This window comes from Oncorhynchus mykiss, chromosome 16 (genome assembly GCF_057628025.1).
Source record: "Oncorhynchus mykiss isolate SJ-2025 chromosome 16, ASM5762802v1, whole genome shotgun sequence".
NCBI classification, from domain to species: Eukaryota; Metazoa; Chordata; class Actinopteri; order Salmoniformes; family Salmonidae; genus Oncorhynchus; species Oncorhynchus mykiss.
In genome coordinates this window covers 56879132-56906266 of record NC_143037.1, presented here as the reverse complement: position 1 = coordinate 56906266, position 27135 = coordinate 56879132, and the positions used below count along the sequence as shown (strand labels likewise).

The 27135-nt window shown below is 47.3% G+C and overlaps 1 protein-coding gene across 9 annotated transcripts in view; it reads left to right on the top strand.

Moving 5' to 3' along the window:
* LOC110491105 (microtubule cross-linking factor 2) overlaps positions 1-26485 on the top strand; it is a 78370-nt gene extending 51885 nt beyond the window's left edge. For 2 of the 9 annotated variants that reach the window (XM_090203465.1, XM_036947298.2), the window contains exons 6-14: positions 3165-3278; positions 5895-6116; positions 6483-6713; positions 7295-7450; positions 7738-7905; positions 18080-18334; positions 19401-19474; positions 19589-21092; positions 21281-26485. In XM_090203465.1, coding sequence (XP_090059591.1) covers positions 3165-3278; positions 5895-6116; positions 6483-6713; positions 7295-7450; positions 7738-7905; positions 18080-18334; positions 19401-19474; positions 19589-21092; positions 21281-21433 — 2877 coding nt within the window. In that variant the 3' untranslated portion in view covers positions 21434-26485. Of the gene's footprint in view, positions 1-2871; positions 3098-3161; positions 3279-5891; positions 6117-6482; positions 6714-7294; positions 7451-7737; positions 7906-18079; positions 18335-19400; positions 19475-19588; positions 21093-21280 lie in introns of those variants that run through there. The other 7 variants (XM_090203463.1, XM_036947296.2, XM_090203464.1 and 4 more) reach the window with 4 other exon arrangements.
* Positions 26486-27135: the final 650 nt, after the last annotated feature.

Below are 27135 nucleotides of genomic sequence, written 5' to 3'. Positions count from 1 at the left end.
TTCTCTCACCCCGCCTCTCCCTCTCTCACCCCATCTCTCCTTCTCTCACCCCGTCTCTCCCTCTCTCAACCCGTCTCTCCCTCTCTCACCCCGTCTCTCCCTATCTTACCCCGTCTCTCCTTCTCTCATGCCGTCTCTCCCTCTCTCACCCCGTCTCTCCCTCTCTCACGCCATCTCTCCTTCTCTCACCCCGTCTCTCACCCCTTCTCTCACCCCGTCTCTCCCTATCTCACCCCGTCTCTCCTTCTCTCACCCCGCCTCTCCCTCATCTCTCCTTCTCTCACCCCGTCTCTCCCTCTCTCAACCCGTCTCTCCCTCTCTCACCCCGTCTCTCCCTATCTTACCCGTCTCTCCTTCTCTCACGCCGTCTCTCCCTCTCTCACCCCGTCTCTCCCTCTCTCACCCCGTCTCTCCCTCTCTCAACCCGTCCCTCCCTCTCTCAACCCGTCCCTCCCTCTCTCACCCCGTCTCTCCCTATCTCACCCCGTCTCTCCTTCTCTCACCCCGTCTCTCCCTCTCTCACCCCGTCTCTCCTTCTCTCACCTTGTCTCTCCCTCTCTCAACCCATCTCTCCCTCTCTCACCCCGTCTCTCCCTATCTTACCCCGTCTCTCCTTCTCTCACGCCGTCTCTCCCTCTCTCACCCCGTCTCTCCCTCTCTCACCCCGTCTCTCCCTCTCTCACCCCGTCTCTCCCTCTCTCAACCCGTCTCTCCCTCTCTCACCCCGTCTCTCCCTCTCTCACCCCGTCCCTCCCTCTCTCACCCCGTCCCTCCTTCTCTCACCCATCTCTCCCTCTCTCACCCCGTCTCTCCTTCTCTCACCCTGTCCCTCCCTCTCTCACCCCGTCTCTCCCTCTCTCACCCCGTCTCTCCCTCTCTCACCCGTCCCTCCTTCTCTCACCCCGTCCCTCCCTCTCTCACGCTGTCTCTCCCTCTCGCACCCCGTCTCTCCCTCTCTCAACCCGTCTCTCCCTCTCTCACCCCGTCCCTCACTCTCTCACCCCGTCCCTCCCTCACTCACCCCGTCTCTCCTTCTCTCACGCCGTCTCTCCCTCTCTCACCCCGTCTCTCCCTCTCTCACCCCGTCTCTCCCTCTCTCAACCCGTCTCTCCCTCTCTCACCCCGTCTCTCCCTCTCTCACCCCGTCCCTCCCTCTCTCACCCCGTCCCTCCCTCTCTCACCCCGTCTCTCCTTCTCTCATGCCGTCTCTCCCTCTCTCACCCCGTCTCTCCCTCTCTCACGCCGTCTCTCCCTCTCTCACCCCATCTCTCCTTATCTCACCCCGTCTCTCCTTCTCTCACCCCGCCTCTCCCTCTCTCACCCCATCTCTCCTTCTCTCACCCCGTCTCTCCCTCTCTCACCCCGTCCCTCCTTCTCTCACTCCGTCTCTCCCTCTCTCACCCCGTCTCTCCCTCTCTCACCCCGTCTCTCCCTCTCTCACCCGTCCCTCCCTATCTCACCCCGTCCCTCCCTATCTTACCCCGTCTCTCCTTATCTCACCCCGTCTCTCCTTATCTCACCCCGTCTCTCCTTCTCTCACCCCGTCTCTCCCTATCTCACCCCGTCTCTCCTTCGCTCACCCCGTCTCTCCTTCTCTCACCCCGCCTCTCCCTATCTTACCCTGTCTCTCCTTCTCTCATGCCGTCTCTCCCTCTCTCACCCCGTATCTCCCTCTCTCACGCCGTCTCTCCTTATCTCACCCCGTCTCTCCTTATCTCACCCCGTCTCTCCTTCTCTCACCCCGTCTCTCCCTCTCTCACCCGTCCCTCCCTATCTCACCCCGTCCCTCCCTATCTTACCCCGTCTCTCCTTATCTCACCCCGTCTCTCCTTATCTCACCCCGTCTCTCCTTCTCTCACCCCGTCTCTCCCTATCTCACCCCGTCTCTCCTTCGCTCACCCCGTCTCTCCTTCTCTCACCCCGTCTCTCCCTATCTTACCCCGTCTCTCCTTCTCTCATGCCGTCTCTCCCTCTCTCACCCCGTATCTCCCTCTCTCACGCCGTCTCTCCTTATCTCACCCCGTCTCTCCTTATCTCACCCCGTCTCTCCTTCTCTCACCCCGTCTCTCCCTCTCTCACCCCGTCTCTCCCTATCTCACCCCGTCTCTCCTTCTCCCACCCCGCCTCTCCCTCTCTCACCCCATCTCTCCTTCTCTCACCCCATCTCTCCTTCCCTCACCCCGTCTCTCCCTCTCTCAACCCGTCTCTCCCTCTCTCACCCCGTCTCTCCCTCTCTCAACCCGTCTCTCCCTCTCTCACCCCGTCTCTCCCTCTCTCACCCCGTCTCTCCCTCTCTCACCCGTCCCTCCTTCTCTCACCCCATCTCTCCCTCTCACCCCGTCTCTCCTTCTCTCACCCCGTCCCTCCCTCTCTCACCCCGTCTCTCCCTCTCTCACCCCGTCTCTCCCTCTCTCACCCGTCCCTCCTTCTCTCACCCCGTCCCTCCCTCTCTCACGCTGTCTCTCCCTCTCTCACCCCGTCTCTCCCTCTCTCACCCCGTCTCTCCCTCTCTCACCCCGTCCCTCACTCTCTTACCCCGTCCCTCCCTCACTCACCCCGTCTCTCCCTCTCTCACCCGTCCCTCCTTCTCTCACCCCGTCCCTCCCTCTCTCACGCCGTCTCTCCCTCTCTCACCCTGTCTCTCCCTCTCTCACCCCGTCTCTCCCTTTCTCACCCCGTCTCTCCCTCTCTCACCCCGTCCCCCCCTCTCCCCCCTCTCACTGCATGGGCACCATGACCGCTGCTTTCTTCACTTGTTTCCCTTTCCCTTTCTTCCTCTCTCTTCTTTCACTCCTTTGATTATGTTAATCCCCTCTCCTACACTCTCCTCTTACTGTCCTTCACTCCCACCCTCATCCCCCAACCCTCCAGCCGTCGCTCGTACTTCTCATCATTGTTTTGGTTCTGTTCTCCACTCTGTCCTACGCCACTCTGACAAAGCTGTTTTTCCTTTACATACTTTTATTTGTCCTGTGAGCTTCATTTTTTATTTTCAATGTGTCTTGCGGATCTTCCATTTTGGTTGTATTGTTTTGTTTTCGATTCCCTCTCTCCCTACCATATGTCTCCCCTCATCTTCTTCCTTCCCTTTCCTCTGTTCCTCTTTCCCTCTTTTTATTATTTTGTTTCATTTTTATTCATTAACTTGCCCATGCATGCAGCAGCCCGACTTTAGGGACCAATCAGAGCGCGAAGTGAAAGGTCAGGAGGAGGAGGAGGGTGACAGCCACATTGACAGCAACAAGAACCAGGTTAAACAGGAGACGGACACAGCCCTGGTAGGTCACTGCTATAGAACAGTCAAAATACACACATGCATACGCATACACACACACACACACACACACACACACACACACACACACACACACACACACTGTGCACTCCTTGATTGCCCATACATGCGGTTTAGGCTGTCTTTAGGCTCGCTTCCCTCGTTCTTTCATGTGATAGATAGTGGGGGAATCAGGTTGGAATCACACTGCAGTAAACACAATGACATCAGCTCTTGAAGTGAGCAGAGGAAGTGTCTGCTGCTCAGTGTTCGTTTGACCTTTCCGTAGCAGGTCTCCTTGGAAACCTGGGCTGTGAGGGAGGGGCAACTGCAGAAGCAATGAATAGAGCAGAGAGCAACACAATCGCCACAGCCCGCTCTCCTGTTACAGGATACACAATGTTGCTTTTATAATATGTCATGAAAGGGAAGGTTTCTCTCTGGGCTGTACTGTAGCACATAATCAGGTAGTCATCTGAACACACACTCCCTAACTGTGAGAACTAGATAAACTCATTGTTGCTGTCAGTAGGCTGGTTATTAAAGGTTCTCCAGAGTAAATATAGAATTATAAAATGATAGTAGACGATTAACTATGACAACATTCAGCAGGCCACATTAAATCAGCTTGTGGGTGACTTTTGGCCCACGGGCCACGTGTTTGAAATAAGTAGGTCTAATAATTCACCCTGTGTCTCTCTCAGTAACCTCTGCATCACAAACTACTGTTGGCTTCTACACATTATCATCCACCCTGCTCCTCTCCCCTCTCAGTGATCAATGATGAGGCTGTCAGGTCCGGGGAGATCAGGACCAGCTCCGGTGAGGGAAGGAGGAAAGGACAGGGGATAGGACAGGCAGGAAGTAACACCTTGGCCCTACGCCAGGTGACGTTATCACACGCAGACTGCCTAAGTGCTCTGTGTGTCTGTAGAGACAGGGTCGGTCGATAGAAGCGTGACAGGGCTGATGTATGGACATGGATGTTGGTGGGAACCTGGGGTCCACCAGGCTGACTGTGTTCTGGGTCCTATTCATTAGGGAACATAGTTTCAAAACGTTGTGCAGGTAGTCCCTCCCCGTTTAAGTCAGTTTTCTCCTGTTTAGTGCCTAATGAATACGGCCCTGGTCTCTCCCCACTGAGTGGTGCCTCTTGTGTCCATTACCACCAACCAACCCTTTCAGAGTAACTGTGTAATGTTAAAAATAGGGTACTATATCCTGCTCAGAAAGGACCTTAAATAGAAGATTATTCTGCGGGACAGTAAGACTGACATAATGCTGTGAAAGGCATTGGAAACTGACAGCAGGTTATCCATTTATATGCATGGAGTCTGTGTCTAAGGCTTGGCTGGGGAGTGTAAGCCTTTTATACAACTGTTCTGGTCTATGAGGCGAATATGCTTTGGAATGTGAGGAAATTGAAAGGTTTAGCAGCTGAAATTGAGCTCCCTTCACTCTTACTCCTTGGATCCCTTTGGTGAGAAAAAGAGGGTGTCAGAAGTCACTTACAGAGGCTGCTGAGGAGAAGGAGAAAGGGGGAGAAATGCAGAAGTGGGCTACGGTGTAAATTATAGAAACAATTGGCTGCAAATCCATTTGTGACTGGCTGAGTAATAGTGAGCTACAGTGTCATAGTGCAATTGGGACTTGCACTGGCAGGGACTCTCTCAGAATGCACAGGGAGGGTAGAGTTGTTGGGAGGGCATACTGCCAAGATGTTGGTTATCCCTAGTAAATAACCAAGTAGATTGTAGTCGATTATGAGTAGATATTGAGTGTGCAACTTTCTTTTTTCCCAAAGAATTAAAAAAATTGGGGAAAAAACAATGATTCCAGCAATGCAACATCTAAATAAACTAACATTAAAATAATATTGTATTTTCACTTATCTGTCAAAGCCCTCAGAGAATCTTGGGACAAAACATAAAGGTTGTTATTGTACCTCAAAACACAGCAGTAGTGCCATTTAAAGTGCCATTTAAACACAGATATCCATGGAACATTATGGCACAGTGGATAATGGAATAATATTTTAAACCTTCTCGGGGTATTTCAGTCTTCCACAGAACACCCCCATTGACCCACCTTCAAATTCTACACATTAATTGGTGAAGAGAAAAAATGTTGGGCGCTGAGTGATAATGAAAAGCTTGAGTGGGTGGTCTTGTGCCTGTCATTAGAACGGAGGCCATTTGAGTAGCATTTCGTAGGTTAGCGCTAATGGTAGGCTGGGGTGGCCCCCACCACGGGTTAGCGAGAAGTGAAGAAGAAGAACACTAAGGGGAACTCCTCTCACTCAACAGCCAAATGAAGCATGTGACGGTACTACAGATGAGGTGTATTTGTTGGACCATGGAGCCCAGTGTGGGTGTGTGAGTGTGCTGTATGTCTTTAACTGTGTGACAGGTTGGATTGTTGTTCCCCCACCACGGGTTAGCGAAAAGTGAAGAAGAACACTACTACGGGGAACAGTAACTCCAGTAACTGATTTATCAATGGAGGATATTTTTCAGTTGTGGGAAGTGGTGTGGTATGCTTTACACTTTACAGTGTGTTCTAGCATTGCAGAGTGTATTGTAATCTAGCTATAATGGTGTATCCCTCCCTCCCTCAGCAGATCAGTGAGCTGCAGGACCTTCTGTTGGAGGCGAGGGACAATGCTTGCAGGACGCAGGAGGAACTGTCTGTGGAGAGGCAGGAGGAACTGTCTGTGGAGAGGCGGGAGGAACTGACTGTGGAGAGGCAGGAGGAACTGACTGTGGAGAGGCAGGAGGAACTGACTGTGGAGAGACGGGATCACAGAGGCCCCACCCACAGCAGCTCACAGACATTCACACAGGTACACAATCATCAAACTGTTCTATATCTATGTACACAACACTGACTACAGTCAAACCCTTCTAAACCACACAGAGCATTGTTACTGTAACGTCTTGTCAATGCTAATAGAGTATGCACCACACCTGAGAACAGTATGGTATCACTACTATGATATGTACAACAACACCAATTTATTATATACATGCATTCACCCACTTAGCAAACAGCTAAAGCAAACTCCATAAACGGTGCTGCACGTAATCGCTTATCATAACAACACTGGCACTGTGAGCCCCTGTAGCCCACTGACTGGCCTGTCTCCTCTCTCTGTGTGTGTGTGTGCGTACGCCTGCCTGCGTGTGTTTGTCTCTCCCTCTGTCTCCAGCTGCAGGAGGAGCACCAGAAGGCCCTGACGAGAAGGGACTTCCAGCTACAGAGTCTGAGTCTGCAGACGCGGCTGCAGCAGAAGTTCTGGAGCCAAGAGAGGAACCTGATGTTGCAGGAGTCCCAGCAACTCAAGCAGACCCTGCTGCTGCTCAGCCTCAAGCTGCGTTGCTTCCTCAAACAGTGGCGGCTGGGACGCAAGCTGGACACGGAGGCCAAGGATGTCCTGGAGGTACGGGACTGACTAGCCACCCTCTCCCTTTGAATCAGTCACTTAGCTTTGGCATAGTAGTTTGGTTGGTTGATATTATTTTATCCTCGTTAGCCAGCAGCATACTACCCTGCATTCCACTGCTGGCTTGCTTCTGAAACTAAGCGTTGGTTTGTCCTGGTTGGTCCCTGGATGGGAGACCAGATGCTGCTGGAAGTAGTGTTGGAGGGTCAGTAGGAGGCACTCTTTCCTCTGGTCTAAAACAATGTAAATATCCCAATGCCCCAGGGCAGTGATTGGGGACGTTGCCCTGTGTAGGCTGCCGTCATTCGGATGGGATGTTAAACAGGTGTCCTGACTCTCTGTGGTCACTAAAGATTCCATTGCACTTATTGTAAGAGTAGGGCTGTTAACCCTGGTGTCCACCATCACGGTTACCTAATCATCCCCAGCTTACAATTGGCTCGTTCATCCTGTAACTATTCCCCAGGTTGTTGCTGTAAATGAGAATGTGTTCTCAGTCAACTTACTGGGTTAAATCAAATAAATTAGCTGTTTAAGAAACTTGGCTGACTACTAATTTGCTGTGTGTTTCCCTACAGGTGAACAGCCTGAAGGACCTGTACCTGCTGTTGGAGGAGGAGAGTCTGGCCGCCCACCCCCAACAGGGAGACAACAAGATTACCTCCGCAGAGGAGCAGCACCTCTGCCCCACCATCTCCAATGAGCTTTGTGTGCTGGAGAAGAGCTACACACAGGTGCAGGAACAGGTCGCACCTAGGTCATATTCATTAGTGCACACCGTTGCAAAAATGTTTTGCTACAGAAAACAAAAACAAGCCTTTGTTATTGGACAAGTTCAGGTTGTTCCTCTCGGTTTCAGTCGGTTCTTTCTGTTTAGTGTCTACTGAAGACAACCCTGACATCACACAGGAAACAGCTGTTATTGATCAAGTGCATGACATGGAGATCCTCTCAAATGTCATGTTCATCTCTATAACGTTGAGAGGTCATTCACTGATTCTCCATCCTGTCCATGGCCTAGACGAGCGGCGTGAGCAGCACACTGGCGGACCTGAAGGGAGCGCTCCAGGATCTGAGCGGAGAGCTGCGAGAGGAGCGCCAGGGCTCACAGGAACTGACCCAGCAGTTTGCCCGCGCTAAGGCCTCCTGGGAGGTGGAGAGGACAGAGCTCAAGAGCCTCATTACCCAGGTAAGACCACACCACCTAGAAGGGTGCAACTAGCATAGAAATATAATTACTAGAATGGAAATGTAACTTCACCATCATGGGTACACTCAATATGGCTGACATGGTATTGTGCTAGCTAGTCTATAGAAACCCTCTGTTGTATAGTTATAGTTTCAAACCCATAGTTTACCTGAAACCAACTAAAAACCTTATTTGGCTAGTTCAGAGGCCAGTCTATTATGTAGCTTACAGACCAATGGATTTCAGATTTGTCACGGTCCCTGCCTGACCATTATCTTAGAGGCTTAGCATAAGGCATCCCTGGGAGGGTAATACATCAGCCGTTACACCAGACTACTGGATAGAGAGGGCTGATAATAGGACTCTGGCCACCAGGGTTAGGATCGTTCCCTAATTGGAGGTAGAATAAAGACTTTAGAGTAGACTCTTGCCTGATCAGTCAGACCTGCTATATACCTACTGGGCTCCAATCGTTTCTCCTGTTGGCTGCCTGGATGTCTGAGGCAAAGACATTGATTGTATGACCATTAAGTGGGCTTTTCTAGTTATAAATAAGAAAGGTCTTCATTCAGCATGCAGGATAGCACCCTCTGAAGCTGTACGAAGATCAAGTTACCCATTCATAAAGGATGACATGACCTGTCATTTGTCACAGTTTTACTGAGAGAAGCTGCCGAGCTGCGGGGAGCTATGTTACAGATGATCAGAAGTATGAATCAGTCACTGGGTATTCATTTAACCACCAATACTCATGTTGACAAGTGGCTTGAAACTACTGATATCTCGAGGTGGTGGATTTGTGCCAATCTATCTGTCTGGGGTTTAGTTTGGCCGTCTACTTTTCCCCCAGACCTCTGTTCTCTGTGTGTGTGTGTGTGTCTGTGTGTGTGTGTCTGTGTGTCTGTGTGTGTGTGTGTGTGTGTGCTCATCTGTGTGCGTGCATGCGGGCGAGCGAGTGAGCGACAGAGGTAACTGGCAGTGAGAGATAAGGTTAATATACAGACTCCTCGGAACCTGAGACACTCTCATAACAACATCCTCCGTAATGACATAAATGAACAGGGTTTGAGACAGGTCACCACATTACACTGAGATAATGTATATATTATCAGACCAGTGGGGAAATAGAAGGCAAAAAAGAGAAAAGGAATTAAGAGAGGAAGAGATGGAGAGGAATAATGAGAGGGGGGATAGAGAGAGAGAGAGAGAGAGAGAGAGACCCCACAGTGTGCCATCACGGCAGTAAGATGTGTGACCTGATGCCACAAGAAAAGGGCGACCAGTGAAGAACAAACACCATTGTAAATACAACCCATATTTATGTTTGATTTATTTTCCCTTTTGTACTTTCACTATTTGCACATCGTTACAACACTGTATAATATGACATTTGAAATGTCTTTATTCTTTTGGAACTTCTGTGAGTGTAATGTTTACTGTTCAGTTGTATTGTTTATTTCACTTTTGTTTATTATCTACTTCACTTGCTTTGGCAATGTTAACACATGTTTCCCATGCCAATAAAGCCCTTCAATTGAGTGGGGAATAAACAGAGGGAGAGAGAGAATAAATAGAGGGAGAGAGAGGGGGAATAAACAGAGAAAGAGAATAAATAGAGAGAGAGAGAGGGGGAATAAACAGAAGGGAGAGAGAGGGGGAATAAACAGAGAACGAGAATAAATAGAGGGAGAGAGAGGGGGAATAAACAGAAAGATAATACATAGAGGGAGAGAGAGGGGGAATAAACAGAGAGAGAGAGATTTTTTTATTTATTTTACCTTTATTTAACTAGGCAAGTCAGTTAACAACAAATTCTTATTTTCAATGACGGCCTAGGAACAGTGGCTCCTGCCTGTTCAGGAGCAGAACGACTTTCTCTTTCGCTCTCTCTCCCTCTGTATATTTCCCAATGTCTCTCTCCCTCTGTTTATTCCCCCCCTCTCTCTCTCCTTCCCTCTGGGGCGGCAGGGTAGCCTAGTGGTTAGAGCGAGGGGGAATACACATTACACTCACAGAAGTTCCAAAAGAATAAAGACATTACAAATGTCATATTATGTATATACAGTGTTGTAACGATGTGCAAATAGTTAAAGTAAAAAGGGAAAATAAATCAAACATAAATATGGGTTGTATTTACAATGGTGTTTGTTCTTCACTGGTAGCCCTTTTCTTGTGGCATCGGGTCACACATCAGCTCGGGGGTTTGAACTTGCAACCTTCTGGTTACTAGTCCAACGCTCTAACCACTAGGCTACCCTGCCGCCCCAGAGGGAGGGAGAGAGAGAGGGGGGGAATAAACAGAGGGAGAGAGACAATGAGAAATATACAGAGGGAGAGAGAGCGAAAGAGAAAGAGAGGTACAGTACAGTAGACACAGAGAGAGTTTGAGGCATGTTTCCTTGGTCCTGTCAGACTGTTCCCTCCCTCTGCAGTCCATCCTCCGTGGGTCTGTAAGGGCACAGCTAAATGGTTGCCTGCCCTGAGAGCAGCACTGTGCCATGGGTCTGTAAGGGCACAGCTAAATGGTTGCCTGCCCTGAGAGCAGCACTGTGCCATGGGGATCCCTTTCCTGGCGGCGCCAACACAGCTATTCAACACCATAACTGGGTCACAATTTACAACCTGGGCCAGGGTTTTTCATTCATCCATCCCCCCTCCTTCCTCCTCCTGTATCCACCGTAGAGGCTTTTGTCTCTCTCTTCCCTGGCAGTAGTAATGTGTTGTGTGTCAGGGTGGGAGGGAGAGAGGGGAAAGAAGTGTTGAGGAGACAGGAAAAGGGGCTTCTTGTGCATTGGTTTATTAAACTGGACACAACTAACTTATTTTTTTCATTGATATTTCCTGCTGAAATAATGGCCTACATGGACTGTAGGAGCATGACTCAGTCTGTAGCCTTGGGTGAAGTCTAGATTTTACCCCGGGTTAGAATCCTGATTTGTGTTTTGTATCACCAGAAGACCCAGACTCAGTTGAAACACTATAAAAAGGTGTCACCTGTGTGAATCATGGCCATCATCAAAGCGTTGACTCTCTTTTTGAGTGGCGCAGCGGTCTAAGGCACTGCATCTCAGTGCAAGAGGCGTCACTACAGACCCAGGTTTGATTCTAGGCTGTATCACAACCGGTCGTGATTGGGAGTCCCATGGGGCGGCGCATAATTGGCCCAGCGTTGTCCGGGTTTGGGTGGGTAGGCCGTCATTGTAAATAAGAATTTGTTCTTAACTGACTTGCCTAGTTAAATAAAGGTTAGGGACTCCCAATCATGGCCGGTTGTGATACAGCCTGGAATCGAACCAGGGTGTCTGTAGTGACACCTCAAACACTGAGATGCAGTGCCTTAGACCACTGCGCCACTCGGGAGCCCAAACATAGTACCAGACTATCAGGTTTCAGGGAAGACCCAAGTGCAGACTGTGTAGAAGTAACAATGTTTATTGTAACAACAGGGGCAGGCAAACAACAGGCCAATGCAGGCAAGGGTCGATAATCCAGAGTAGTGGGGTCAAGATACAGGACGGCAGGCAGGCCCAGGTTCAGGTGAGGCGAAGGTCTGTAATCCAGAGTGGGGGCAAAGATACAGGACGGCAGCCAGGCTCCGGGGCAGGCGGCCAGGCTCAGGGACAGGCAGCCAGGCTCAGGGGCAGGCAGCCAGGCTCAGGGGCAGGCAGCCAGGCTCAGGGGCAGGCAGCCAGGCTCAGGGGCAGGCAGCCAGGCTCAGGGGCAGGCAGCCAGGCTCAGGGGCAGGCAGAGTGGTCAGGCAGGCGGGCTCGGAGTCAGGACAGGCAGGGGTCAAATCCAGGAGGACAAGAAAAGAGATACTGTAAAAAGCAGGAGCTGAGACACAAAACGCTGGTAGGCTTGAACAAACAAGACAAACTGACAACGACAGACAGAAAACACAGGTATATAGTGCCTTGAAAAAGTATTCACCCCCTTGACGTTTTTCCTATTTTGTTGCATTACAATCTGTAATTTAAATGGATTTTTATTTGGATTTCATGTAATTGACATTCACAAAATAGTCCAAATTGGTGAAGTGAAATGAAAAAAATCTCCAAAAATATATAACGGAAAGTGGTGGGTACATATGTATTCACCCCCTTTGCTATGAAGCCCCTAAATAAGATCTGGTGGAACCAATTACCTTCAGAAGTCACATAATTAGTTAGATTGCACACAGGTGGACTTTATTTAAGTGTCACATGATCTGTCACATGATCTCAGTATATTTACACCTGTACTGAAAGGCACCCAGAGTCTGCAACACCACTAAGCAAGGGGCACAACCAAGCAAGCGGCACTATGAAGACCAAGGAGCTCTCCAAACAGGTCAGGGACAAAGTTGTGGAGAAGGACAGATCAGGGTTGGGTTATAAAAAATGATCTGAAACTTTGAACATCCCATGCAGCACCATTTTAAATCCATTATTTAAAAAATTGAAAGAATATGGCACTACAACAAACCTGCCAAGATAGGGCTGCCCACCAAAACTCACAGACCAGACAAGGTGGGCATTAATCAGAGAGGCAACAAAGAGACCAAAGATATCCCTGAAGGAGCTGCAAAGCTCCACGGCGGAGATTGGAGTAACTGTCCATAAGACCACTTTAAGCCGTACACTCCACAGAGCTGGGTTTTACGGAAGAGTGGCCAGAAAAAAAGCCATTGCTTAAAGAAAAAATAAGCAATCATGTTTGGTGTTCGCCAAAAGACATGTGGGAGACTCCCCAAACATATGGAAGAAGGTACTCTGGTTAGATGAGACAAAAATTGAGCTTTTTGGCCATCAAGGAAAACGCTATGTCTGGCACAAACCTAACACCTCTCCTCACCCCGAGAATGCCATCCCCACAGTGAAGAAAGGTGGTGGCAGCATCATGCTGTGGGGAGGTTTTTCATCAGCAGGGACTGGGAAACTGGTCAGAATTGAAGGAATGATGGATGGCGCTAAATACAGGAAAATTCCTGATGGAAACCTTTTTCAGTCTTCCAGAGATTTGAGACTGGGACAGAGGTTCACCTTCCAGCATGACAATGACCCTAAGCATACTGCTAATGCACCACTCGAGTGGTTTAAGGGGAAACATTTAAATGTCTTGGAATGGCCTAGTCAAAGCCCAGACCTCAATCCAGTTGAGAATCTGTGGTATGACTTAAATATTGCTGTACACCAGCGGAACCCATCCAACTTGAAGGAGCTGGAGCGGTTTAGCCTTGAAGAACGGCAAAAAATCCCAGTGGCTAGATGTGCCAAGCTTATAGAGACATACCCCAAGAGACTTGCAGCTGTATTTGCTGCAAAAGGTGACTCTACAAAGTATTGACTTTGGGGGGTAAATAGTTTTTTCAGTTTTTTTGTCTTATTTCTTGTTTGTTTCACAATAAAAAATATTTTGGATCTTCAAAGTGGTAGGTATGTTGTGTAAATCAAATGATATAAACCCCCCCAAAATCCATTTTAATTCCAGGTTGTAAGGCAACAAAATAGGAAAAATGCCAAGTGGGTGAATACTTTCAAAACCACTGTATAGGAGGGAAGATTGGCGACACCTGGAGGGGGTGGAGACAAGCACAAGTACAGGTGAAACAGATCTGGGCGTGACAGGTACCGTTGTGGGATGCAATCGATCCCAAATTAATACAACCACTAGCATTAAAAAACGTTTAAAGTCAATGAGGCTGATGCAACAGATCAGAACATTTAGCTTAAAATGTTGATAAACTATTAGGCAATTTTTCTCATTATAAGCGCAGCAATGCACACACAGCAATTGGCTGTCTAAAAGCGTGAATGTTCCAAAATGCAAACAATTAGCGGGAAAACACCGTTCTCAAAAGTGACCACAAATGCGGTTATGCATGTAATCCTTGCATTTTGCTGAGGATAATTATCTTTCCCAAATGTGAAACTCACACGCTGCCTATATACAGTGCATTCAGAAAGGATTCAGACCCCTAAACTTTTTCCACATTTTGTTACGTTACAGCCTTATTCTAAAAATGTATAATTAAATAACAATCCTCATCAATGCCTCCCGAATGGCACAGTGGTCTAAGTGCTAATTGTTTCAACAAGAGATCCTGGTTCGAGTCCAGGCTCTGTCGCAACCGGGAGACCCATGGAGTGGCGCACAATTGGCCCAGCATCGTCCGGGTTAGGGGAGGGTTTGGCCGGCAGGGATGTTCTTGTCCCATCGCGCACTAGCGACACCTGTGGCGGGCCGGGTGCAATGCACGCTGACACGGTCGCCAGGTGTACGGTGTTTCCTATGACACATTGGTAAGGTGGGCTTCTGATTTAAGCGGGCATTGTGTCAAGAAGCAGTGTGGCTTGGCTGGGTTGTGTTTCAGAGGACGCACGGCTCTCGACCTTCGCCTCTCCCAAGGCCGTACGGGAGTGGCAGCGATGGGACAAGACTGTAACTACCAATTGGATATCACAAAATTGGGGAGAAAAAGGGGAAAAAATACATTTTTATTTTTTATTTTATTATCAATCTACACACAATGCCCCAAAATAACAAAGCGAAAACAGGTCATTAGAAATGTTTGCAAATGTATTAAAAAGTGTAAAACCTTATTTACATAAGTATTCAGATTCTTTGCTATGAGACTCGAAATTGAGCTCCGGTGCATGCTGTTTCCATTGATCATCCTTGAGATGTTTTCTGTAAGGTCTCACAGATGACAGTGCATGTCAGAGCAAAAACCAAGCCATGAGGTCCACGGAATTGTCCATAGAGTTCCGAGACTGGATTGTGTCAAGGCACAGATCTGGGGAAGGGTACAAAACTTGTCTGCGGCATTGAAGGTCCCCAAGAACACAGTGACCTCCATCATTCTTAAATTATAGAAGTTTGGATCCACCAAGACTCTTCTTAGTGCTGGCTGAGAAATCGGGGGAGAAGGGCCTTGGTCTTGGAGGTGACTAAGAACTCGATGATCACTCTGACAGAGCTCCAGAGTTCCTCTGTGGAGATGTTTGTCCTTCTGGAAGGTTCTTCCATCTCTGCAGCACTCCACCAATCAGGCCTTTATGGTAGAGTGGCAGACGGAACCCACTCCTCAGTAAAAGGCACATGACAGCCTGTTTGGAGTTTTCCAAACTGCACCTAAAGGACTCTCAAACCATGAGAAACAGCATTCTCCGGTCTGATGAAATCAAGATTGAACTCTTTGGGCCTGAATGCCAAATATCACATCTGGAGGAAACCTGACATCATCCCTACGTGCATGTTGGTGGCAGTATCATGCTGTGGGGATGTTTTTCAGTGGCAGGGACTGGGAGACTTGTCAGGATCGAGGGAAAGATAAATGGAGCAAAGTACAGAGAGATCATTGATGAATAAATGTGCCAAAATGTCTAAAAACCTGTTTTTGCTTTGTCATTATGGTATATTGTGTGTATATTGATGAAGGGAAAACAATTTAATCAATTTTAGAATAAGTTTGTAATGTAACAAAATGTGGAAAAAGTCAAGGTGTTTGAGTGCTATCCGAATACACTGTATGCCAGTTAGGCTCTACACCGGTTGTAAAGCAGATTAATGTGCTTAATTTTAAGAAGTCATTTGGCCATGTTAGCTGAGATACAAACCTTATCAAAACATATAGGCCTATGGGCTAAGCTACGTTAGATGTGCGACAAAAAAAGGCATGCGCTGTTTCTTGCCTTACAGCATAAAAGCTGGGCATCATTCACAAGTGATAATATATCATTCACCAGTCATAGGCTAATATTGTTTTTCTTGATTTAATCTTGTCTTTACATATACTAAATAATATCTGTGAAATTTGTTTGGATTTAGAATAGGCCATTGTCATGCACCTGTCTCGAAACATGGGCAGGGGAAAAGAATGTGTCATCTATGCGCTAAAATAGCAAATGGAGGACGCTTTTCCCATGGTTCATTTTCATGCCAGCCAGGTAGGCTATACTCCTGTTGTAAAGAGAAGCAATGTGCTTGAAATTAGGAAAGTTGAGAAATAAATATAGTAGGCCTAGCCTATAGAAAGCTGATGGAATCCTCCTCTTTTTAATAGAGGCCATCACTCTGTTTTCTCACACAACAGCTCATGGGCTCTGATGAAGTGTTTGATTAGATATTCGATTATATTTGCATTGATGTCAGAGTGATTAGAGGGACAATAGAGTGCTGAGTACCAGGCAGTTAGCACGTTTGGTAGGCTATGAGCTTTGAGAAGCCTAGTTATCATGACTAAATGGTCATGTGGAAATTGACTGTGGTCATGACTCGTGATCGCCGGTGTGGCAGTAATATGGTTACCATAACAGCCACCTCCATCAAAAAAGATAACAGCTTGCCCATTCCCCAAATGCATTGCATTTATTTTATTAGATCAGATTTACTGACTAACCTTTATGGCATAATCAGAGCTTGATTCATTTTGCTTTTCTTATTTTTTACGAAACTCATCATCTGCTGCCTCTCGCACTCCAGTACTTATTGTGTCAGAAAACAGCACAGGAACATAGCACTGAGGCCAAGCACACAAGTGGACGTCATTATTTCAGACAGACGCCTCTTTCTCTCGCTACTCTTTTCTCCTATCTGTCGTGGCCCTACTGTTGCTTCTCTGTCAGTCAGTCACATTTGCATTGTGCATCAAAATACAGCAGTCATATACTGTAGGATTCATTTGAACCACCCCATCCTGAGAGGGTGCGCACGCACACGCACACGCACACACACACACACACACACACGCACACAAATTGTTACTATTCTCTCTTTACCCCTTCACCCCTATAAACTATGCCGTTACTGTGCCCTTGTATCGTGTAAACCCACTGGGCTGGTGCCCAGGAAAGAACTGGATGGCAAAGCTGGGTCCAATCTCTTCCTGCTCTGCTCAGCCAATCACAGAAGTAGGATAGCATCCTGGCAATGTGGCATGGCACCAGCAGCTGTTGCACTGTGGAACCAGGCTTATGGCCTAATGCCTACAGATGCCAACAGACAGTTTTCTAAGGAAGGCTGTGTCACAAATGGCACCCTATTCCCTGTATAGTGCAGAGGCCTATGTGGGCCCTGGTCAAAAGTAGTGCACTAAAACATGTGTGCCATTTGGGACTCATGTCTGTCTTCAGTGGTTTTGGGGGGAATCTGGGGTGAATTGGGAGCATTCAGAGCAAATGTCTTTCTCTGTGCTGTAAACCTGCAGACAACCATTTAGTCGCAGCCCCGCAACGCCTCACCAATAAAACTCATTATGGATATTCATCATCAGACGAGATCAACACTTCCGTCGCCGTCGGAGATGAATGGCATAGTCGTCCGAAAGGCCACCCAGACTCCTCCATTAGCACCATATAAGGCAGAAACCTGCAGTCATCCTCAGGCACCATGGTGATTGATGAGGCTCCCTCCCCCGAAAGCTGTGACTTCAAATACGAGAAAAAAAACGAGACCGACTCGTAAAAGAAAGAAAGAGCAATCGCCTCAGCTTTGAAGCACTGCTTGATTCATTCTAATGGGGGGATTGGAGAGGAGAGGAGAGGAGAAGAGAAGAGAGGAGAGGAGAGGAGAAGAGAAGAGAGGAGAGGAGAGGAGAGGAGAAGAGAAGAGAAGAGAAGAGAAGAGAAGAGAAGAGAAGAGAAGAGAAGAGAGGAGAGGAGAGGAGAGGAGAGGAGAGGAGAGGAGAGGAGAGGAGAGGAGAGGATGGGAGAAACGTAGCGGGCGTCTTTAGCTGTTGTCTTTTAATGTGACGGAAGAGAACCTGTAAACTCATCAATCTTAGAAACAAGGGAAGGATGACTTAAACGTAACACATACACAAGAGACATCTGCTGCTGTTCTTTATTTCTTTATTTATAGAGCTTTCTCATTAAGTGCCTCGCTCCACATCTCGTTTTATAGAGGGAGGAATACTTAAAAGCTAATAGTCTGTTTAGATCTTCAGATAAAAATGTTAGTGTTTTCAGAGATGGACAAAAAGAAAGGAAAATCAAATAAATGTATCTGGAGTGTTAATCAGTGAGAGTGTAGGATGTGTTTGTTGAGCATTTGGGTATTCATTACTTTTGGTATTACATCATCACATATAAATGTAATTTAGCTGCTCAAACATGTATGGAACAAGCACAACATCCCCCATAGTGTCACATAATCACCATCCTCACCAACCCTCTCTCTGTCACCCTCCCCCCAGCTGGAGAGCAAGGCGGGCTTGGCTGCCCTGGCCGGGGGGGAGAAGGACCTCCAAGGACCTCCCGACCTGAAGGTGGCACTGAAGAGGGAGCGTGAGGAGCACCAGCACCTCCTGGCCGACTCATATGCCGCCGTCATGGACCTGACCAAGCAGCTGCAGATGGGCGAGAGGAACTGGAACCGCGAGAAGCTGGACCTCCTAGAGCATTTCAGTCAGGAGAGGGGCCAGTGGGAGCAGAGGCTACAGTGCAAGATGGTAACTGGATTATTGGCACTCAGTCCTGATAAGCTTGTATTCTGCTCTACACTCTATTCTATTATAGCATGGTCTATTATTATAGCTTAGCCATGTGGTGAGTACTGAGAGTGACACTAACTACCCTTGTAGCGTCTAGTGACTATCCTAATTGTCCTCCTTTCCCCTCATCATCTTTGGCAAAAAAAATTCTCTGTGTGGTCTTTTGTTGGGGTGGAATGGAAGGTTAATGTCACTGGTAGGACATTGTTGGCGTGTATGCATTACTGCACTCTGTGACTAGTGGTTTAGTGTTTTCCATAGAGGGGTTAGGGATAACTGGCCAGTAGTGGAATGCAGGGAGAGACAACATGCTGCTGAACATGAGTGTGTCTGCTGCATGGCCAGACCACACTGGGTGTGTGTGTGTGTGTGGGTGTGTGTGTGTGTGTGGGTGTGTGTGTGTGTGTGTGTGTGTGTGTGAGAGTGAGAGAGTGAGAGACTGGCTCTTCTACCAGCAAAGCCTCATTACCTGTGTCTGGCTGGCTGTCATCCAGTCTGTCCCAAAACTGACTGGCTGGTCTTGGAGAATAGGTCTCTCGCACTCCAGTACTTATTGTGTCAGAAAACAGCACAGGAACATAGCACTGAGGCCAAGCACACAAGAGGACGTCATTATTTCAGACAGACGCCTCTTTCTCTCGCTACTCTTTTCTCCTATCTGTCGTGGCCCTACTGTTGCTTCCCTGTCAGTCAGTCACACTTGCATTGTGCATCAAAATACAGCAGTCATGTACTGCAGGATTAATTTGAACCACCCCATCCTTCCTCTTCTCCCTTCCCTCTCCTCCTCTCCCCCGGGAGGAAATATGTGTTTTTATTTGTGTGTGTGTGTGAGCTCATCCCCTTGTGAGCTGAAAGCTCCTGAGTCAGCATCATTACAGGGACAGCAAGGCCTTTGTCAGGGATAAATACTGTAACTCCTAGATGATGGCCACATCCTCATGTCCTCCATTAAACATTGCCAATAAAACTACCGGACTGTCTGGACAGGAAACAAAAAATGTCTCCTTGTTTTCTCCCTCAGTCTCTGCACTACAAAACCATCCCTGAAACAAAAACTGCACTGGACGTTGTTACAAATGGAACCAATTTATCAAGGTAACATATGTATTTAATGTATAAAAAGCTATTTTTCAAAGATCATGAAAAATGTATAGTCATAGCTGAATAATAAAACGATCATGTTTAGTGATATAATTTTTCTTCTATCAGGACCAAGTCCATCCCGTCCATGTTGGAGGGTCTGCTGGAGGCCTGTCCTTTCCTTCCGAGTCAGGAGGTCAATGGTACAGCCAATGAGGAGGGAGAGAAGGACCAGCCCAGCACCCAGGCCCCTCCCCTTCTAACCCACACAGACCCGGGTGACCTCACCAGGAAGAACTGGAAGTACCTGACCAATGATATGGCTTTGATGGAGCAGGGTGATGCCCCCTTCAAGACGTGGGACTGTCCCAGCTCCCCCAGCAGTTTCCTGGACCTGGAGAGCATCCAGAGGAGCTACACGGCCCCCGACAAGACCGGCATCCGCATCTACTACAGCCCCCCTACCATGCGCCGTATGGAGAGCCGGCTGGCCAAGGAGAAGCAGGACAAACCTCAAGCCCAGCAAGGCCACCTGTCTCGGGCTTCAACTCCCTCAGACGCTGTGGCCCTGGAGGGCCAACCTCCCTCCTCCTCCTCTGCCTCCTCCTCTTCGTCCTATGACCAGTGGTTGAGCTCTCTGTCCAAGCAGCACAGGGACCTTCTGGAGAACAGCAGCGGTGGCGCGGGGGTGGCGCCCTTCCATGGCCTGGAGATCTCTGCCAACCTCTCGGACGACATGAAGGAGATGACCAACTGTGTGCGCCAGGCCATCCGCTCCAGCTCTCTGGAGAGGAATTGCAGCAAGGATGCGAGCAGCCAGACGGTGGGGGTGTCTAGCCGCTCCACCCAGACGGTCCAGTTTGTGAGCGTGGGGCTGCAGACGGACGGGCTCGGGTCTCGGGGGGTGGGGGGCTTCCACACCAAATCCTCCTGGTCCCCCCGGCCCTCGTCGTCGCTGGCCTCGGCCCGCTCGCGCCACATCTCCTCATCACTGGATAAGGTGCACAGCCGAATCGACAGGCCCTGCTGCTCACCCAAGTTCGGCTCCCCCAAGCTACAGCGACGCATTTCCGCCTCCTCCTCCAAGCTGGACGGAGGAGGATTGTCCTCGGCTTCATCCAGAGACCGCAGCCTGTGGAACCTCCACCAGCGGTCCTCGACATCCAGCGGCTCGGCCTGGGCCCGTTCTACCACCACCAGGGACAGCCCCGTGCTCAGCGGCCTCAACGATGGCCTGTCCAGCCTGTTCAGCGTGGTGGAACACTCCGGCAGCGTAGAGTCTCTGTGGAAGAGTGAGCCAGGGGCCAGCCCAGCCCGCCAGGCAGCAGGGAAGCCCTCTGGCCCTGGACCAGACACCGGAGCCCAGAAATACGGCCCCTTCCAGGAGTTTTTCAGGAACGTGTGCGGCCGGACCGGAACGACCATGCCCGGGGGAGGGGAGAGGGGGCAGAGGGAGGTGGGGGCCATGGATGAGCCCAAGCCTGAGTGCCTCTCCGGGGTTTCGCTGGTGGGGAACGACAGCGTCACCAAGATCGTCAACAAGAGGTTCATGAGACAGATGCCCAGGGAGGAGTTGGGGGCCTCTGCTAATGATCTCACTGCCAGGGACCTGACCTTGAGCTCCAGCATGGAGGTAGGTCCCACACATACTCACTCACACACAGAGAGACGGGGACAGACACTCACACAGAGACAGGGGTACACACATGCACGCACAAACACACATACAGGACATCATATCCAAGCAGATTATGTGAGCAGCTCTGTCTTTCATTGGATTGCATTATAACATAACTATTTAATGTCTCCTCCCTGTCCCAGGATGCAGCGTGTGATTGCAACTCCCAGTCTCTTACATCCTGCTTCGCCCGGCCCTCCCGCTCAGCCACACGCCATTCACTGGGCCACTGCATGCACCGCTCTCAGGAGCCTCCCACGGCAACGGAGGAGAGAGTGGATGCAGGCAATGAGTGATGGATCAGTGAGAACACACACACACACACACATACTGCCTCACCAACACACTGCCACATAAGCTACAGTACTGTCACAAAGCATAGACAAAAACACACTGCTACATACATACTGTACATACACACAATCCCTCACAAACTGCCACACAGAACCACTGTCATATGCACACACTCACACACACACACACACACACCTGGAATTGGAACTCAACCCAAGCAGCACATTCTAATGCCTCCTAGGATTCCTCTTTGAGCACCAGAACCACTACCAACTACCAGCAGGACAACAAACTCACACACAACACACATACTGGAACAGTAATGACACACTACTTCCTATATACGGCAGTATTTAGGGAATAGGGTGCTATTTTGCACACAAACAGTTTGTGGAAACGACCACCTAGGAATTCAGACAGTCTTATATGATGTCAGAACCCATAACACTCTACTTTACCTATTTTTGGAATTGCATAGGGAGGACACTGGGCTACTAGATTTCTACAAAGTGGATCTTCCCAACCGACAGGGATATGAGGTGGTTTGTTAGCTGCTCCCATTCCAAATACCAATCCTATTCCCAGTCCAATTCCCTAGCCAGCACCAGTCCCTTCCCAACCCAGCATCTGGAGAGCTCTGTCCAAGCCTCCTCCCTAACACCAAGCAGAGGATTCTACTGGTGTGGACCACCTCTTGCCATAATAACCCAACAACCATAAAAAAAACATCTCATCAACTTATGTTCATTTTTTTTTATGTCAACTGCCTCCCTGTTGTTTTTCTGAAAGACTTTCATCCAATGAAGGGGTAGGACATTTACGTCCTTCTGTTACGTATGATATGATGATCCTATGGTTTCTAAAGGTTGTTTGAATGTTTGTAATCTGCCTGTTGTTGGCACACATTGATAGAATGGTGGTTAAGACTCTGAGACCCTATGAGTTTTGTCTCTTGTGTGTACTATACTGTAGGATGTAGATGTATAAGAGGATCCCAGCTGTAAAGATAACTCCCTGCCAGGAAAAAACACAAACTTGTCCCATTTTGAGAGACAATGCATTCCTTTGTTACGTTACAATTCCAATTACACTCTGGCATATCTGTTAACGTGTGAGTGCGTGAGTGCGAGTGACAGAATGCTCATTCTAGAATGCCTTTGCAGCATTCCCATATAGTGAAGGCAGTTGTTGTTGCACAGTGTTTCTGCTTCATCCCCAGCCATTGACTGTCTGTGTTCCTGACCTCTTGTCTCCTGCTTTAAATGTAACAGGACACAATGTCCTCTACAGAAGGTTAGCTCCTTCCTTTTCTCATGTCACCACTGAAGTCTTGAGATATTGTTCAGTACCAGTCAAAGGTTTGGACACGCTACTCTTTCAAGGGTTTTTCTTTATTTGTACTATTTTCTACATTGTAGAAAATCAAAAGTATGCAATAACACAAATGGAATCATGTAGTAACCAAAAAAGTGTTATACAAATCCAAATATATTTTAGATTCTTCAAAGTAGCCACCCTTTGCCTTGACAGCTTTGCACACTCTTTGCATTCTCAACCAGCTTAATGAGAAATGCTTTTCCAACAGTCTGGAAAGAGTTCCTACATATTCTGAGTGCTTGTTGGCTGCTTTTCCTTCATTCTGCAGTCCAACTCATCCAGAACCATCTCAATTGAGTTGAGGTCGGGTGATTGTGGAGGTCAGGTCATCTGATGCAGCACTCCATCACACTCCTTCTTGGCCCTTAAACAGCCTGGAGGTGTGTTGGGTCATTGTCCTGTTGAAAAACAAATGATAGTCCCAATAAGCGTAAACCAGATGGGATGGCGTATTGCTGCAGAATGCTGTGGTAGCCATGCTGGTTAAGTGTGCCTTGAATTCTAAATAAATCACAGACAGTGTCACCAGCAAAGCACCATCACACCTCCTCCTCCATGCTTCACGTTGGGAACCACACATGTGGAGATCATATGTTCACTTACTCTGCGTCTCACAAAGACAAGGAGGTTGGAACCAAAAATCTCAAAGTTTGACTCATCAGACCAAAGTACAAGTTTCCACCAGTCTAATGTCCATTGCTCGTGTTTCTTTGCCCAAGCAAATCTCTTATTTTTATTGGTGTCCTTTAATAGTGGTTTGTTTGCAGCAATTTTACCATGAAGGCCTGATTCACACATGTTCCTCTGAACAGTTGATGTTGAGATGTGTCTGTTACTTGAACTCTGTGAAACATTTATTTGGGCTGCAATCAGAGGTGCAGTTAACTCTAATGAACTTATCCTCTGCAGCAGAGGAAACTCTGGGTCTTCTTTTCCTGTGCCGGTCCTCATGAGAGCCAGTTTCATCATAGCGCTTGATGGTTTTTGCGACTGCACTTGAAGAAATGTTCAAAGTTCTTGACATTTTCCAGATTGACTGACCTTCATGTCTTAAAGTAATGATGGACTGTTGTTTCTCTTTGTTTATTTGAGCTGTTCTTGCCATGATATGGACTTGGTATTTTACCAAATAGGTATACCACCCCTACCTTGTCACAACACAACTGATTGGCTCAACGCATTAAGAAGGAAAGAAATTCTACAAATTAACTTTTAGCAAGGCACGCCTGTTAATTGAAATGCATTCCAGGTGACTACCCAATGAAGCTGGTTGAGAGAATGACAAAAGTGAGCAAAGCTGTCAAGGCAAATGGTGGCTATTTTGAAGAATCTCAAATTTAAAAATAAAATTTGATTTGTTTAACACTATTGAGGTTATTACATGATTCCATATGTGTTATTTCATAGTTTGATGTCTTCACTGTTATTCTTCAATGTAAAAAAGAAAATAAAAACCCTTGAATGAGTAGGTGTATCCAAACCTTTGACTGGTACTGTATGTGTGATGTTTCTTATGAAAAAACAACATTGTGAAAATGGAGGGAACAAAGGCCTCAGTTGTGAAGAGAGTTTATTGTACCTTTAAATTAAGTCAGAGTCTGAGAAGTTGTCTAGTTAGATTTGGTGTATTCCATCTATTTCAGTGTCTCTCTAAGGTCTGATAGATGTCAATCAGTCTGTTAATATGGTGACTGTTGTGGTGTTGACTTTGAAGTGCCTGTTAGACTAGGTCAGCGCACCAAACCGCACTTCAGAACAACAACCCCAGACCTTTTCAACGGACACCATTGTTCATGTAATAATTTTAGGGAGATATAACCTGTACTCTATAGTACATCATTCTGAAGTAACACGCCATCACCAACTCTGAAAAGCACAGAGAGAGAGAGAGCGAATGGTTTACTTTCTTTTGATACCAAGGAACTTTTTTCAGAGAAGTAAATTATTTTTATTTGTTTTTTTATAAATGTTTATATATATATATATATGTTTGTTTTTCTCTCGGATTGCAATGGTGCTGGACTAATAGTGCAGATTCTGTTATCTTAAAAAGTGCTTTTTACAATGCTTTTATGTAAGATAAATTACTCAGCTTTGCTATATTGGCACATAGTATTCTATTTAAATGGCTATTGGTTAGGAGTCAGTCCCTGGCAGGTGCCTTAATGATGAGCATGTCACTGTCGTAAAAACGGATTTGGCCGCTACCCGAGAGCCTCACTGACCATGTAACAGGCACATACACACACCTCTCTCTCACTCTCTCTCTTTCCCTCCCTATAAGCTGAGTTAGCAAGGGCAGTCAGCAGGCTCTTTTGTGTGTTTCTTCTTGTTGTAAGAAGGAAATGATGACTCGTCTCTTTAAATAGGGAATTACAGTAGTAGGTCTCTCAAAGTCTTTAAATGTACTTGTGGTTCAAACCCACAATTTCTCACAGGCCCAGCCATCCAACCACTGACGAGCTTGATTCCAGTCCACACAGACAGACTTAACTGGTCTGGTTCCTCCTGCCTTTGATAAAAGCTGCTGCCATACCCGGTCCGCTACCTCCCTGGCCTCCTCTGCCCTTTGACCTGGAAGAACTAAATGCAAGGCTGTCACTTGTACCTACCTACCTGCCCGAGGCCCACCATGTTTGTTGTGTTGTCAGTAAGAAGGTCACTAGAGTGCCTTTCTAAAATAAAAATGTCTTGGTAGCAGTTAGCAGCAGTTAGCAAAACACAATAAAGTGTTATACAGTATCCAAAACCACTTGGCTGTTCTACGTTCCTAAAACAAGTAACTGAGCACATGAATGGAAGTGAAGTCATAATTATGTACATTTTAAAAGGGAACTGAAAATATGATGATATGCTTCTTCTTAATACACTTCGGGTTTTATGTTTACAGTAAAGGTCTTTCCTATTGTTTTTTTTAAATAGTTTCGGTCTAATATAGCCTTTCTACCTGTCTGTCAAGTACATATGTTAGGCTCCTCTCCCTCAGGTAACAGTAGCTGGTCCCACAGCAGGTAGCCAATGACAGGAGAGAGTCTTGGTTCAGTCTAAAGCAACGGTCCAATCAGAGAGAGAGATACTGCTAGGCATGAGAGGGCAATGCCACTGTACCATGTCATTGTTCATCTATCCTTAAGCAAGCTGCATGATGTCACCTCCCCATCCACACTGTCCGCTGTCACATCACAATGCCTAGCAATATGTACATGAATTCTTAGCTTACGCTGTTAATAATATTAGCTAAATTATTACTGAAAGATTGCCTGTATATTCGCTTTATATATTTCCTTTCTTTCTAATACACTGACTCTTGGGCAAAAAGAGAATGCAATGACTGAAAATGAAACAAAAAAATCATTGCTTGTATTGTTACTTGAAAAGGATACATCAACATATTACTTGTACTCTTTCTATCCTTGCGTAGAGAATAAAGCTGAATGTCTACTGTAGCTATGAGCTGACTGTTGAAGTATGTAGCTCTCTCCCTTTCTACAGACACTGTCTTTGTACATAGACTCATTTTAAAAAAGAAAGTAAAAGAAAGATAAGAAATGGAACGGGATTTAGATTTTTAGGGGGTTTTGGGGTTGTTCTTTTCCAACCATGTACCCTGTTCAGCTGAAATCTCATTTCCTTCTGTTTGTCATATAGACCACAAATAAATGTTTGTTGAAAATAAAGAATCTATTCTCTCATCATTGGGTTTTTATATTATTCTTGAATTAACACATTTGTACATGGTTGTGGGTTTGGTATTCGTGAGAGAGACTGAAATCAGTGTCTTTTTTGTGTCCTTTCTCTTTCTCTCACAGTCTTTATATGCAGCCCAGCTGTCCCTGTACACTATCTCTGGGCTGACTAGGCAGCTGCATAGAGAAATGATGAAACATTGAGCAACACATACAAGCGGAGAGAGAAAAAAGGGGAGGGTGAGAGGCCAGAGATGGAAGACTGAGGAATACAGTGGAGAGTGAGGAGTGAGAGAGGAGCAAGAAATGGCTAAGAGGAAGAGAGCGGTTTTCCACAGTGAATCTGAAACATAGTTCTCAGCTGTTTGTCCGTCACATACCATCTTGTTGTTTGTATCCTCTAGCGTTCTAACAGAGGCGTGAGGGTCTGCTTGAGGCCACTGATGTGTCTGTCTCACAGGCTGCTCTCTGTCCAATCTGTTACACTTGACTGATGTCATCGGAGAGGAACTGAAGTTAGGGGGTTTGGGGGGGGAAGGGGGAGTGGTTATAGGGATGGCAAATGATCCAGTGGGCTTCACCTCGTTAAAAACATCTGGGATTTGAGTATAGTTTAATAAATAAAACAAATCTCTCTCCTT